The 14,936-nt window shown below is 37.1% G+C and overlaps 2 protein-coding genes and 3 pseudogenes across 2 annotated transcripts; 2 read left to right on the forward strand and 3 right to left on the reverse strand.

Moving 5' to 3' along the window:
* Positions 1-622: 622 nt before the first annotated feature.
* Positions 623-1,540, reverse strand: LOC131970692 (olfactory receptor 2A14-like). The gene has a single exon (XM_059332120.1). The coding sequence runs from the start codon at positions 1,475-1,477 to the stop codon at positions 623-625; it is 855 nt and encodes a 284-aa protein (XP_059188103.1). The 5' UTR covers positions 1,478-1,540.
* Positions 1,541-3,084: 1,544 nt separating this feature from the next.
* Positions 3,085-3,994, forward strand: LOC131969505 (olfactory receptor 11A1-like; annotated as a pseudogene).
* A 4,416-nt stretch (positions 3,995-8,410) lies between these two features.
* On the reverse strand, positions 8,411-9,225 carry LOC131969492 (olfactory receptor 10A6-like; annotated as a pseudogene).
* A 1,934-nt stretch (positions 9,226-11,159) lies between these two features.
* Positions 11,160-12,077, reverse strand: LOC131970694 (olfactory receptor 2A14-like). The gene has a single exon (XM_059332121.1). It carries the CDS (start codon positions 12,012-12,014, stop codon positions 11,160-11,162), a length of 855 nt encoding a protein of 284 aa, XP_059188104.1. The 5' UTR covers positions 12,015-12,077.
* A 1,631-nt stretch (positions 12,078-13,708) lies between these two features.
* LOC131970695 (olfactory receptor 52N2-like) lies at positions 13,709-14,496 on the forward strand (annotated as a pseudogene).
* Positions 14,497-14,936: the final 440 nt, after the last annotated feature.

The raw sequence follows: 14,936 nt of genomic DNA on the forward strand, positions 1-14,936 counted from the left end.
AATGTCCATCTTCTAACAATGATTGATTACATTTCTAATAGTTTTTACCCCTGTCAGTGTCAGCAAAATATTAAGATTTTAATACAATAAGCCTGCCTGTTTCATGACAATTTGAGTTTAAGTGCAGTTTTCAATAAATTGACAATTTATTTTGGTCTTGTGCTCCTGTTTATTCTTTTTGCATTTCAAAGCTCTAATTACAACCTGGTTATGTTCTACCAACACAAAATGAGAATACTTAGAATTTTTCCCCCGGTCTTAACATTTTGTTCAGGAGTGTATACAGCTATAATTTTTCATTTCAGTTATTATTCACCTGGTATTATTTTCTGAAATCACTCACTCAGTGTGTTTTCATTTCTCCTCTTTTACACACATTCGGCTTCTTAATCTGTCACAATATGGTGCACTCTACTTTCTGAAAAGTCAAAATGTCTCTGTGTTATCAAAGCAAAAGAGATTGAAACCAAACTGTTAGCAAGTACTTTTTTTTTTTTAATGAATAACACAATGCACAGTTCTCCATTAAAACACTACAGGTTGGGTTAGATAAAGGAAAGCAGGCAGATCTGTTAGATAGATGTTACTATTATCATGAACTGCGTAAATGTAAATTCTAATGTTAATGTTGACGACGCACTGAAATCAGACTTTTACATGTGATACGGATTTTGGACAGTTTCAGACCGTACATTACAGGATTGAAGAACGGCGTGAATGTGAGAAAGTACAAGGATAACAAAATGCGCAGAATGATGTGCACACTGTTCATATTAAACCTGCTCTGTATAATTTCAAATAAAGCCCCAAAGGAAAAGTTGAGCAGAGAAGCGAGGTGAGGTGTGCAGGTACTGACAGCTTTCTGTCTCGTCTGTTTTGAGCCAGAAAAACACACTTGAAGAATCTTTAAATAAGTGTAAACGATTAAAGATACAGGACCAAAGACTACAAGGGAAGTAGCAATGAGTCCATAAATGCTATTGACTGTTGTGTCAGAACATGCAAGTTTAACAATAAAGAAGTTGTCACAGTACACTTTGTTAATGATGTTCCCACACAGCTGCAAAGGAACACTCAGGGTTATTGGAATAAAACATAAAACAGAACAATATAACCATATGACAATGATAAGCACTGCGACTTTGTGAAATGTCATACGCTTGTTATATTGTAGAGGATAACAGATAGCGAGATATCTGTCATAAGACATGACGGCTAAGTTATTAAATTCTATACATGCATAAGAGTACAACCAGAAAATCTGCAGGTAACAAAAAGGAGCAGAAACAGTGTGAGTGTCAGAGAGGATCTGAACCAGAAGGAATGGAAACAAGCCTGTACTACCATACAGTTCATTTACAAACAGGCTGCACAGAAAAATGTACATAGGTTCATGTAAGCTTCTGTTCACACAGATAACCACAATCAGCAAAAGGTTGGCACCAACAATCATAACATAAAGACACATAGTGATCATGAAAAACACATATCTAAAAGCCCCTATGTTAAAGTATGCACTGAGTGTGAAATATGATATATTCATGATATTCCTCACCGAAATAGTACAGCACATTTCGTGTAATTTCACAAAACTTTCATTAAAGTCCATATAAGATTCAGATTTGTGTGAGTGCAGAGTGCAGTCAGCTCACACTTACTGAACTCAGATTTCAGCTGCTTTTAACCTCTTCAGGTTAGAGGACGCCCACAGCAGCAGCTGAGCTCAATGTCAAAGGACCCAATTACTCAATTCTAACGTAGAGGGGAATAAACTTAGAATCATAGCTCAGGAAAACAACTGTAAAGTGAATTTCTTCTGAACTTTAATGTTGCTTTTTAATTCTTGAATTGTCTTACATAGAGAGTCCATAGACAATGTGATAAAAGCCTTTTTCAATGCACTCCAGGACACTATCATTGTTTTTGTTTATTTTTTGGGCCCGGGATTGAGAGGCTTAACTAAAAGTGTGGGGAACCTGTTGTTTCTGTGGAGAAAATTATTATTATTATTCTGTTGAAAGATCTCATTCATTGAGGGGCTTAGGATGCTCGAATACATATGAAAATTAGCATACAACATGATCTGAACATCAAAGGGATACAAATTTACAAAATTTGTTGGGATTATTCCTCTCATATTCGTGAACATTTGAAATAGTTTTGAATTATTTTTCCCGATAGGAAGTCAGCCAGCTTGGATTTCATGCGTTTATTTCCATTTCATGAACATGTTTTAGGTCTTATTTCAGTTAGTGGGTTAGGGTCCACAGGAAGGTAGATCCATGTTGTTGTTTCAGGATATGCCCCAAAAAGACAAAGACTTGTCCTCCCTAAATACATCCTAGTTGGCATCACTTTATTTAAAAAAGATGTAACAGGCTCCAATTCAAATGGAGAAATGAAACAATGACTTAATGAATGTGTTCGTACCAACCATGCATACTAGCTTCTTGGGTTTATGTATGGTGTTCCTCAAGGTCGTGGTGTCTGCATGTTGTATTCTGGAAGGATTTTTTTTAACCAATTTTATATAAATTCTCCAGTGGTCATTCAGTTGTCATCAGTTGTTCATCAACACAAACATTGCTGCAACAACATATGAGGCATAATTGAGCATCTGAATGGCCTTCATATAATTCCATGATAATGTTCTCAGCACTTATATACACTTTTCACTCTTCAACTGAAAAAAATATTCAAAGTTGTTCCCTGTAGGTAGTTGTGAAAAGTTTTAAAGAAGCAGAAGCAGAGTTTCAGGAGGGACTCAAGAGTTCGACTCCATCTGGACAACAGATGAATGTAAGCATTGTCATGAACTGTGAATCTTAAATTCTCATCTCAGCATTACACAAACTTTCAATAGTAGAAAAGAAGTTTAGTTTAATTGTAAAATTTGTTTTTTATTAGATGTATTGTCCTAACTGTGCAGATTAAAACGTTAAAAAGTTTGTTAATGGTGCTGTTGGTCCAAAATAAGTTTAAACTCAACACTTTGTGACACTAAAAACTTACATTAAAATGTACAGTCAACATAGTTCATTCTGTGCAACATAATTCATCCAGTTTTAGTGATGTGAAGTGATCATGACAAACTCTACACAGGTTTCATATTTCACGCTTTCTGCCTATTTTGACACCGGGCATTTAAGGTATTTATTTTTCATGATTGTCATGTTTTTATATATTTTGATTGTCTGTGCCAACCTTTTGCTGATTGTGGTTATCTGTGTGAACAGAAGCTTACATGAACCTATGTACATTTTTCTGTGCAACATGTTTGTAAATGAACTGTATGGTAGTACAGGCTTGTTTCCATTCCTTCTGGTTCAGATCCTCTCTGACATTCACACTGTTTCTGCTTCTTTTTGTTTTTTGCAGATCTTCTGTGTTTACTGTTATGCAAATATGGAGTTTTGTAACTTAGCCGTCATGTCTTATGACAGATATCTTGCTATCTGTTTTCCTCTGCAATATAACACACGTATGACATTGAAAAAAGTTGCCATACTTATTGCTCTAACATGGTTATTTCCATTCATTGAAGTTGCTGTTTTGATATCATTGAGTGGTTCTTTACAGCTGTGTGGGAACATCACTAACAAAGTTGCCTGTGACAATTATTTTATTGTCAAACTGGCATGTTTTGATCTATGGAATTATTTACACAATTACCATAGTAGGTGGTGTTGTAGCTGTAATCCTGTACACATATATAAAGATTCTCAAAGTGTGTTTTTCTGGCTCCAAACAGACGAGACAGAAAGCTGTCAGTACCTGCACACCTCACCTCGCTTCTCTGCTCAACTCTTCTTTCGGGGCTTTCTTTGAAGTAATTCAGAGCAGGTTTAATATGAACAGTGCACCCAATATGTTGCGAATTTTCTTGTCATTATACTGGTTTACATGCCAACCACTCTTCAACCCTTTGATGCATGGACTTAAAATGTCTAAAATACGTAGCTTATGTAAAAGTATTATCTTTGGTAAAATGTAAACTAATGTTTAAAGAGCAACTTGCAGGTTTGTGACCTCTGTGAATCAACTGGTAGAAAAATGTTGTAGAAACTACATTTTATTTAATATTAACAAGAATTATTAGCTAGAAAATAAAGGTAGTCTCAGTTTAGTAAAAGAGAGAAACTTTTTTATTTCTTGACATTTAACCCTTGTGTACTCCTCAAAAAGTATAACACCCATGCTCCTCAGGGGTCAAAAAGGACCCCATGACATTAGACTTTTGTTCGGACATGTAGAAAAAAATTATTACCAACGTTTTGTTTTTTTCACCTTTTAAGGCAACTCATGACCAACACATTAATATATAATTTTCATATTTTTTCATTATTATTGGTCAGTTTTAGTGAAATATTCAAATGCAGGCCTCATATCAAGAGCAAAAAAGGTAATAAAACCTGAATATTTTTTTCAATAGTAATAGTGGAAAAAATCTTGACAGGAATGCACAGAGTACGTTATGTCAACTTTTAGTGAAACTTGTGTTTTGAAAACATTGTTCATTTTTAGATGACAGCAAAAAAGTAGATATGAGCAGTGTACCCACTGTGCTGTGTATTATTCTGTCTCTATATTTTCTCATCATACAGCCACTTTTGAATCCTGTTATGTTTGGATTGCAAATGTCAAAAATTCGGAACACATAAACATGTCCTCTGCCATAAAAGGTTGGCTGGTTGAGATCAAATGTAGATGAAAGTGTCAGTAAATTATTTGCCATCTTGAATCTTGCTTTGAAACTTGCAGAATAAAACAAAACTGAATGTGAAGATGTGACAGTGTTTATGTTGCTGATAATATGTAATGTATTATATATTCACATTCATCCCAGTAGTCATGAATCCAGTTAGAAATTATTTCACCTAAGTTATTAAAACGAGCACTACACCTACTTGTAATCAAAGTTTTTAAAGAAACTAAAGAAATAATAAACAATAAATAGTATGCAGACTACACAGTGGTGTAGTAGTTAACATTCTTGCATCACAGCAAGAGGATCGCTGATTTGACTCTGGCCTTCGGCCGTGTGAAATTTGCATTTTCATCCGTGTTAGCGTGGGTTCTCAACGGGTTCTCTGGCTTCCTCCCACTGTCCAATAACATGCACTTAGGTTTAACTAGTGACTCTAAATTGCCTGTAGGTGTGAACGAGAGTGTGACTGTCTGTCTCTATGTGTCTGCCTTGTGATAGTCTGTCTGTCCAGGGTGTACCCTGCCTCTCGCACAATGTCAATTGGCTCTAGCCCCCAGCAACCCGAGTGCGGATAAGCGGTTCAGAATAATGAATGAATGGAAATAGTATGCAGTAATATTCTGTCTCTGTATTTTCTCATCGTACATTCACTTTTGAGTCCCCTCATGTTTAGATTTCAAATGCCAAAATACAGAACAATTGTATACATGTAAAGTACAGAAAGCACAGAGACAAGGCTCAAAATTTTTGGGACAAAGTTTTATGGCACTTACTCTTGCTATGTTTCTTGACTTCATCCTTGCTTGTCTTGTATTACTCTCATTTGTATGTTGCTTTGGATAAAAGCGTGTCAAAGTATGCTTTAAGTGTGAAATACAAAACCTGTGAAGGATTCATCATGTCTATTCACAGCAGGATCATCACAGCAATAATTGCACTATTTTACAAATCTGTAAAAATTCAACTAGTTTTAAACTTGCATTTTGGCAAAATGTACAGCGGATCAAGCACACAAAAACTCAAGATTAGTAACATTCAAAATGTTCATTATCACAGGCACAACTTTAAAACACAGCCCTAAATGGAGAATTTTGGCGACCGCTGGTCTCTCCAGAGAAGGTTGAGGCTGGGGCTTTGATGTCCAGACAGTCCTGGGAAAAGGAGCAGAAGTGCGCAGTAGCTCTCTGCGGCTCTCTTGAAGACGGTTGTCTATGCGAGTGGCCATGGAGATTATCATGTCCAGATCGGTGGGAAGTTCTAGGGGTGCCAACTGGTCTTTGATAGAGTCTGTGAGTGCATTCATTAAGGCATCAATTAACGCAGGAGTGTTCCACCAACTTTCTGCTGCTAAAGTCCTGAATTCAATGGCATAACCTGTGACTTGCCGGTTGTGCTGTTTAATTTGCATGACGCCTCCCTACCTGGGGAGGAGTGATCAAAAACCCGGCTCATGGTGTCGGTGAACCTGGAGAGTGTTTGGCAAACAATTTAGTCTCTGGACCATTCTGCAATGGCCCATGCTGCTGCTCCCCGTCAAATGGGACATAATAAAAGCTATTTAAGCCTGATCGGACACAAATGCAGCCGGGTTGTGTTTAAAATGCAAGTCACAAAGCACCAAAAATGGCCTACAGTCTCCCGAGTCTCCGGAAAACTTATCTGGGGCAGCCAGCCGAAGTCCAGTAGACGGGGGTCGGGCATGGCCCTAAGCAGCAGTGTTTTCAGCAGCAGGTGTATGTGTCCTGGCAGGGGGTGATGCCGAGGGATCAGCCTTAAGGTGGTTAATGAGAAGATTAAGTTGACTTGTCAGGAGATTTACTTGGTCAGTGACAGAGATCCTGGAAATTCCCCTGTTGCTCAGTGAGGACCCGCAGTCCTTGTTTGATGGTGGACAGGTGTTCCTTGTGCTCATGCAGACGAGCGCCCTGGACTCACAGGGCTGCCTTCACCGCTTTTGAGAAGGTCCAGAAGGCTGCCTGGCTATGCTGGCCCCCCCTCCCCTGTGGCATGTCATAAGTCTGTTCATGTTTGTGGAGTGTATTATGCTTATGTTGCTGAGGGGTTTTTTTGCTGTTTTTTCCTCCTCATCATCCCTGTCTTCCTGTCCTGTTCACCTCTGTCATATTGTTTGTGTGTGTTTTATATGTTTTGGATGGGATGATAGCTTATTCCGTTGTACTACACTGTACAATGACAATAAAGAGGTTCTGAAATATTATCACAATCACCACAGACCACTTCTATCACCATCACCACAGACCATAACAATCATGACAGCACACCACTAACATCATCACATAGACCACTACTACTATCGACAACACTGTAAACCACGATTATCACCATCGCCACAGACGTTACTATCATCATCACCACAGGCCATTATTACTATCACTATCACTGCAAACTGCTACTATCACCATCACCACAGACCACTAGTACTCTTGTCATCATCACCACAGACTGCTACTACTATCGTCATCACTACCACAGACCACTACTAGTATCACCATCACCACAGACCGTTACTGCTATCACCACAGACCACTATAACTATTACCATCTTCACAGACCGTTACTACTATCACCATCACCACAGACCACTACTATTATCACTATCATGATCAACCACTGCTAACATCATCACCACAGGTCACCTCTACTGTCACCATTCCCAAGAACCACTACTTCTATCTCCATTACCATAGGACACTACTACAATCACCATCAACATAGACCACTATCACAATCATCGTAGACCACTACTACTATCACCATCAGTGTAGACTATATGTTGGGCCCAGACTGTTTGCTAGTCACCCACTACTACTATCATCATCAACAAGGGTCACAGTTGGGCTAGGATTGTTGCTGTGTCTGCTACTGTGCTTATGCTGTACTTTTTTATCACTACTATTACTGTCATCTTCAACATGGATTGTGGTCACAGCATCTTTTCCCCTCTGCTTGTATCCCTCTACAAAAACTGTTGGACCATGATCTGTCAGGCTTTTAAGGTTTGTGTATGACACTTCCTCTATCGGGATCATCTCTCTTGAGATGAGTCTAATTTCAGGTGTGAGACTGACCACATCTGGTGACCTGGAGCTGAAAGAACAACTTGGTGGTCAACATTCAAAAAGATCGTGAAGATGGTTTAAGAAAGACCCAAGCCTCACATGCCCCAACACCCTCTGTGATTCCCTAGTCTACACTGTGGACCCAGGACCTCCAGTGGGAGCTGAACATTTGCTAAAGAAATTCATCAAGTCAATAGTTCACTTCCACACCATAAGTCACTGACTATTATCCTGCCCTATAGACACACGTGTGACATTAAGGCACATTTCTGTATTATTATCACTGCACATTCTACATATTCTTTATACTGTGAACTTTTATGTTTGTTACAACATTAAAAATATTTCTTCATTTCCGTTTTTTTTTAAATACATTCAGCTCATCTCTTATGTCACAACAATGTGCACACCACTGTTTTCGACAGGCTCATCCTGATGTGGGCTGCATTTCACTGAGTTTTGAAAAACAGATTGAAAACATGTAGTACATGTACTTTATTTTTTAAATTGATATCACACTGCACAGTTTTACATTAAAACGCTACAAATCTGGTTCAATTAAAGGAAATAGGCCAATCTGGTAAATTGTTAATATTAACGAAGCACGTTTGAAATCAGACTTTTACATGTGACGCGGATTTTGGACAGGTTCAGACCGTACATTACAGGATTGAAGAGTGGAGGACATGTCAGCCAGTAAAGGGATAAAAATATTTGCAACATATTGGGTACACTGTTCATGTTGAACCTGTTCTGTATCATTTCAAAGCTTGCTCCAAAAGTGAAATTCAAGATGGAGGCGAGGTGAGGTGTGCAGGTACTGACAGCTTTCTGTCTCGTCTGTTTGGTTCCAGAAAAACACACTTTAAGAATCCTGATGTAAGAGTAAAAGATTAAAACTATAGCAGTGCCGATTGTCCCAAAAGATGCAATGAGCCCATATATATTGACCACATGTGCCTCCGAGCAGGCCAGCTTGACGACAGAATAGTTGATACAGTAAACTTTGTCAATGATGTTCCCACACAGCTGCAAAGAGGAAGTAAAACATAAAATCACAAGACAGATAAGGATAGGGTACAGCCATGATACACTAATGAGTATGGCAATCTTGTTACGTGTCATACGCTGGTTATATTGTAGAGGATAACAGATAGCAAGATATCTGTCATAAGACATGATGGCTAAGTTTAAATATTCCACACCTCCACAAGAGCACAAAATAAAAGTCTGCAGGAAACAAAACGCAGCAGAAACAGTGTGAATGTCAGAGAGGATCTGAACCAGAAGGAATGGAAACAACCCTGTACTACCATACAGTTCATTTACAAACATGCTGCACAGAAAAATGTACATAGGTTCATGTAAGCTTCTGTTCCCACAGATAACCACAATCAGCAAAAGGTTGGCACAAATAATTAAAAGTTCTAAGGACATAATAACCATGAAATATAGGTATCTAAAAAATCCGGTGTGAAAATAGGCCTGAAGTGTGAAATATAAAACATGTGTAGAGTTCACCATGATGTCTCTTTTGGATTACCACAGCAATTAATAGATTCTCTCATTGATCTGTTCAAAACTGGTTTAAACTTGAAATTTTGGCACAGCTGAAATAAACAAAACCACAAGTCAGGGTGGTAACAGTCAACATGTTCATTATCAATGACACAACTGTAAAATACAGCCCCAAATGGTGAATTTCCTTCTCAAAATGAAAATAATAATTTGGTCAGAGAGAACAACATTTTTCACAAGTGAATCTGAACATGCACCGATCATCCTACTGGAGTCATATTGAAGCCCTCCCAACTGAGCTGAAACTCTGCGTCCAACACTTTAAATCTTTTTCAGAGAATGGACATCCACAGAAGCTCATAGGAATACACATGTTTAATTCATGTCAACAAGAAAGAAAGTAAACTATGGGATTGGACTGTGACATAAATCACGCACTTGTAATGAGACCCGCGCCCAATCAAACATCCGCATATTGTTTTTTCGAGCGTTTGCGAGCTATTTTGTATCCCGCATCTCTGCTCCCTAGAGCTATATTGTAGCCTGCGAGGAGAAAAACGCACTTTGCGTGCGCAGACTTTTTTCCGTTCGCGCGCGAGGGTGGTTTTTTAACTGGTGTTTTTTTTCTCAGTAAGTCAAACCACACAGCCCTGAATGCCTGAATAACTTGTATTGTTATTTGGTGCTATGTGAATTACATTGTCTTGACTTGAATGTTTGCAAAATGTCACACAGAGCAATGTACTTCAGTATGCTCATTCATAAGAATAAAAAGGTGTGCACCAGATTTATCAGAGATTACTGAATGAGTGCAGTTTTGCATTTTAACAAGGAATTTAAACATTAATCAGGCTTTTATATTACTCACATGCTGACAAAAATATCATACAATTTGAATGCTGAAAAAAGATGAAAAGCCTATGCTTGTTGAAATAAATAATTTCTGTCAATATTTCAATGTATTCAATATGAACATTTTCCAAATTAAACACTATGAATACAGGATCCAAGTTACAAAAACATATCAGTTAATGTAGGTAATATCTTATATTTCTCCTACATGAATGCTCAAGCCTGTTACAAAAAGTTACAAAAAATGATCAGCGCGTTTTATCAGATTAATTTCAATGATGGAGGAAATGCATTTGAATGCATCCCATACAATGTGTGGATTTGCTGAGCCATTGTTAAAAGAAAAAATCTGAAATGAATTGTTTTGTTTTAATAATGAAATGTCCATCTTCTAACAATGATTGATTACATTTCTAATAGTTTTTACCCCTGTCAGTGTCAGCAAAATATTAAGATTTTAATATAATAAGCCTGCCTGTTTCATGACAATTTGAGTTTAAGTGCAGTTTTCAATAAATTGACAATTTATTTTGGTCTTGTGCTCCTGTTTATTCTTTTTGCATTTCAAAGCTCTAATTACAACCTGGTTATGTTCTACCAACACAAAATGAGAATACTTAGAATTTTTCCCCCGGTCTTAACATTTTGTTCAGGAGTGTATACAGTTATAATTTTTCATTTCAGTTATTATTCACCTGGTATTATTTTCTGAAATCACTCACTCAGTGTGTTTTCATTTCTCCTCTTTTACACACATTCGGCTTCTTAATCTGTCACAATATGGTGCACTCTACTTTCTGAAAAGTCAAAATGTCTCTGTGTTATCAAAGCAAAAGAGATTGAAACCAAACTGTTAGCAAGTACTTTTTTTTTTTTAATGAATAACACAATGCACAGTTCTCCATTAAAACACTACAGGTTGGGTTAGATAAAGGAAAGCAGGCAGATCTGTTAGATAGATGTTACTATTATCATGAACTGCGTAAATGTAAATTCTAATGTTAATGTTGACGACGCACTGAAATCAGACTTTTACATGTGATACGGATTTTGGACAGTTTCAGACCGTACATTACAGGATTGAAGAACGGCGTGAATGTGAGAAAGTACAAGGATAACAAAATGCGCAGAATGATGTGCACACTGTTCATATTAAACCTGCTCTGTATAATTTCAAATAAAGCCCCAAAGGAAAAGTTGAGCAGAGAAGCGAGGTGAGGTGTGCAGGTACTGACAGCTTTCTGTCTCGTCTGTTTTGAGCCAGAAAAACACACTTGAAGAATCTTTAAATAAGTGTAAACGATTAAAGATACAGGACCAAAGACTACAAGGGAAGTAGCAATGAGTCCATAAATGCTATTGACTGTTGTGTCAGAACATGCAAGTTTAACAATAAAGAAGTTGTCACAGTACACTTTGTTAATGATGTTCCCACACAGCTGCAAAGGAACACTCAGGGTTATTGGAATAAAACATAAAACAGAACAATATAACCATATGACAATGATAAGCACTGCGACTTTGTGAAATGTCATACGCTTGTTATATTGTAGAGGATAACAGATAGCGAGATATCTGTCATAAGACATGACGGCTAAGTTATTAAATTCTATACATGCATAAGAGTACAACCAGAAAATCTGCAGGTAACAAAAAGGAGCAGAAACAGTGTGAGTGTCAGAGAGGATCTGAACCAGAAGGAATGGAAACAAGCCTGTACTACCATACAGTTCATTTACAAACAGGCTGCACAGAAAAATGTACATAGGTTCATGTAAGCTTCTGTTCACACAGATAACCACAATCAGCAAAAGGTTGGCACCAACAATCATAACATAAAGACACATAGTGATCATGAAAAACACATATCTAAAAGCCCCTATGTTAAAGTATGCACTGAGTGTGAAATATGATATATTCATGATATTCCTCACCGAAATAGTACAGCACATTTCGTGTAATTTCACAAAACTTTCATTAAAGTCCATATAAGATTCAGATTTGTGTGAGTGCAGAGTGCAGTCAGCTCACACTTACTGAACTCAGATTTCAGCTGCTTTTAACCTCTTCAGGTTAGAGGACGCCCACAGCAGCAGCTGAGCTCAATGTCAAAGGACCCAATTACTCAATTCTAACGTAGAGGGGAATAAACTTAGAATCATAGCTCAGGAAAACAACTGTAAAGTGAATTTCTTCTGAACTTTAATGTTGCTTTTTAATTCTTGAATTGTCTTACATAGAGAGTCCATAGACAATGTGATAAAAGCCTTTTTCAATGCACTCCAGGACACTATCATTGTTTTTGTTTATTTTTTGGGCCCGGGATTGAGAGGCTTAACTAAAAGTGTGGGGAACCTGTTGTTTCTGTGGAGAAAATTATTATTATTATTCTGTTGAAAGATCTCATTCATTGAGGGGCTTAGGATGCTCGAATACATATGAAAATTAGCATACAACATGATCTGAACATCAAAGGGATACAAATTTACAAAATTTGTTGGGATTATTCCTCTCATATTCGTGAACATTTGAAATAGTTTTGAATTATTTTTCCCGATAGGAAGTCAGCCAGCTTGGATTTCATGCGTTTATTTCCATTTCATGAACATGTTTTAGGTCTTATTTCAGTTAGTGGGTTAGGGTCCACAGGAAGGTAGATCCATGTTGTTGTTTCAGGATATGCCCCAAAAAGACAAAGACTTGTCCTCCCTAAATACATCCTAGTTGGCATCACTTTATTTAAAAAAGATGTAACAGGCTCCAATTCAAATGGAGAAATGAAACAATGACTTAATGAATGTGTTCGTACCAACCATGCATACTAGCTTCTTGGGTTTATGTATGGTGTTCCTCAAGGTCGTGGTGTCTGCATGTTGTATTCTGGAAGGATTTTTTTTAACCAATTTTATATAAATTCTCCAGTGGTCATTCAGTTGTCATCAGTTGTTCATCAACACAAACATTGCTGCAACAACATATGAGGCATAATTGAGCATCTGAATGGCCTTCATATAATTCCATGATAATGTTCTCAGCACTTATATACACTTTTCACTCTTCAACTGAAAAAAATATTCAAAGTTGTTCCCTGTAGGTAGTTGTGAAAAGTTTTAAAGAAGCAGAAGCAGAGTTTCAGGAGGGACTCAAGAGTTCGACTCCATCTGGACAACAGATGAATGTAAGCATTGTCATGAACTGTGAATCTTAAATTCTCATCTCAGCATTACACAAACTTTCAATAGTAGAAAAGAAGTTTAGTTTAATTGTAAAATTTGTTTTTTATTAGATGTATTGTCCTAACTGTGCAGATTAAAACGTTAAAAAGTTTGTTAATGGTGCTGTTGGTCCAAAATAAGTTTAAACTCAACACTTTGTGACACTAAAAACTTACATTAAAATGTACAGTCAACATAGTTCATTCTGTGCAACATAATTCATCCAGTTTTAGTGATGTGAAGTGATCATGACAAACTCTACACAGGTTTCATATTTCACGCTTTCTGCCTATTTTGACACCGGGCATTTAAGGTATTTATTTTTCATGATTGTCATGTTTTTATATATTTTGATTGTCTGTGCCAACCTTTTGCTGATTGTGGTTATCTGTGTGAACAGAAGCTTACATGAACCTATGTACATTTTTCTGTGCAACATGTTTGTAAATGAACTGTATGGTAGTACAGGCTTGTTTCCATTCCTTCTGGTTCAGATCCTCTCTGACATTCACACTGTTTCTGCTTCTTTTTGTTTTTTGCAGATCTTCTGTGTTTACTGTTATGCAAATATGGAGTTTTGTAACTTAGCCGTCATGTCTTATGACAGATATCTTGCTATCTGTTTTCCTCTGCAATATAACACACGTATGACATTGAAAAAAGTTGCCATACTTATTGCTCTAACATGGTTATTTCCATTCATTGAAGTTGCTGTTTTGATATCATTGAGTGGTTCTTTACAGCTGTGTGGGAACATCACTAACAAAGTTGCCTGTGACAATTATTTTATTGTCAAACTGGCATGTTTTGACACAACAGTGAACAACATCTATGGAATTATTTACACAATTACCATAGTAGGTGGTGTTGTAGCTGTAATCCTGTACACATATATAAAGATTCTCAAAGTGTGTTTTTCTGGCTCCAAACAGACGAGACAGAAAGCTGTCAGTACCTGCACACCTCACCTCGCTTCTCTGCTCAACTCTTCTTTCGGGGCTTTCTTTGAAGTAATTCAGAGCAGGTTTAATATGAACAGTGCACCCAATATGTTGCGAATTTTCTTGTCATTATACTGGTTTACATGCCAACCACTCTTCAACCCTTTGATGCATGGACTTAAAATGTCTAAAATACGTAGCTTATGTAAAAGTATTATCTTTGGTAAAATGTAAACTAATGTTTAAAGAGCAACTTGCAGGTTTGTGACCTCTGTGAATCAACTGGTAGAAAAATGTTGTAGAAACTACATTTTATTTAATATTAACAAGAATTATTAGCTAGAAAATAAAGGTAGTCTCAGTTTAGTAAAAGAGAGAAACTTTTTTATTTCTTGACATTTAACCCTTGTGTACTCCTCAAAAAGTATAACACCCATGCTCCTCAGGGGTCAAAAAGGACCCCATGACATTAGACTTTTGTTCGGACATGTAGAAAAAAATTATTACCAACGTTTTGTTTTTTTCACCTTTTAAGGCAACTCATGACCAACACATTAATATATAATTTTCATATTTTTTCATTATTATTGGTCAGTTTTAGTGAAATATTCAAATGCAGGCC

The sequence above is a fragment of the Centropristis striata genome, chromosome 4, assembly GCF_030273125.1.
Source record: "Centropristis striata isolate RG_2023a ecotype Rhode Island chromosome 4, C.striata_1.0, whole genome shotgun sequence".
NCBI classification, from domain to species: Eukaryota; Metazoa; Chordata; class Actinopteri; order Perciformes; family Serranidae; genus Centropristis; species Centropristis striata.

What these genes read in the sequence shown, in the direction of transcription:
- LOC131970692 (XM_059332120.1), bottom strand. Translation starts at nt 1,477, where the DNA reads ATGATCACTATGTGTCTTTATGTTATGATTGTTGGTGCCAACCTTTTG.
- LOC131970694 (XM_059332121.1), bottom strand. Translation starts at nt 12,014, where the DNA reads ATGATCACTATGTGTCTTTATGTTATGATTGTTGGTGCCAACCTTTTG.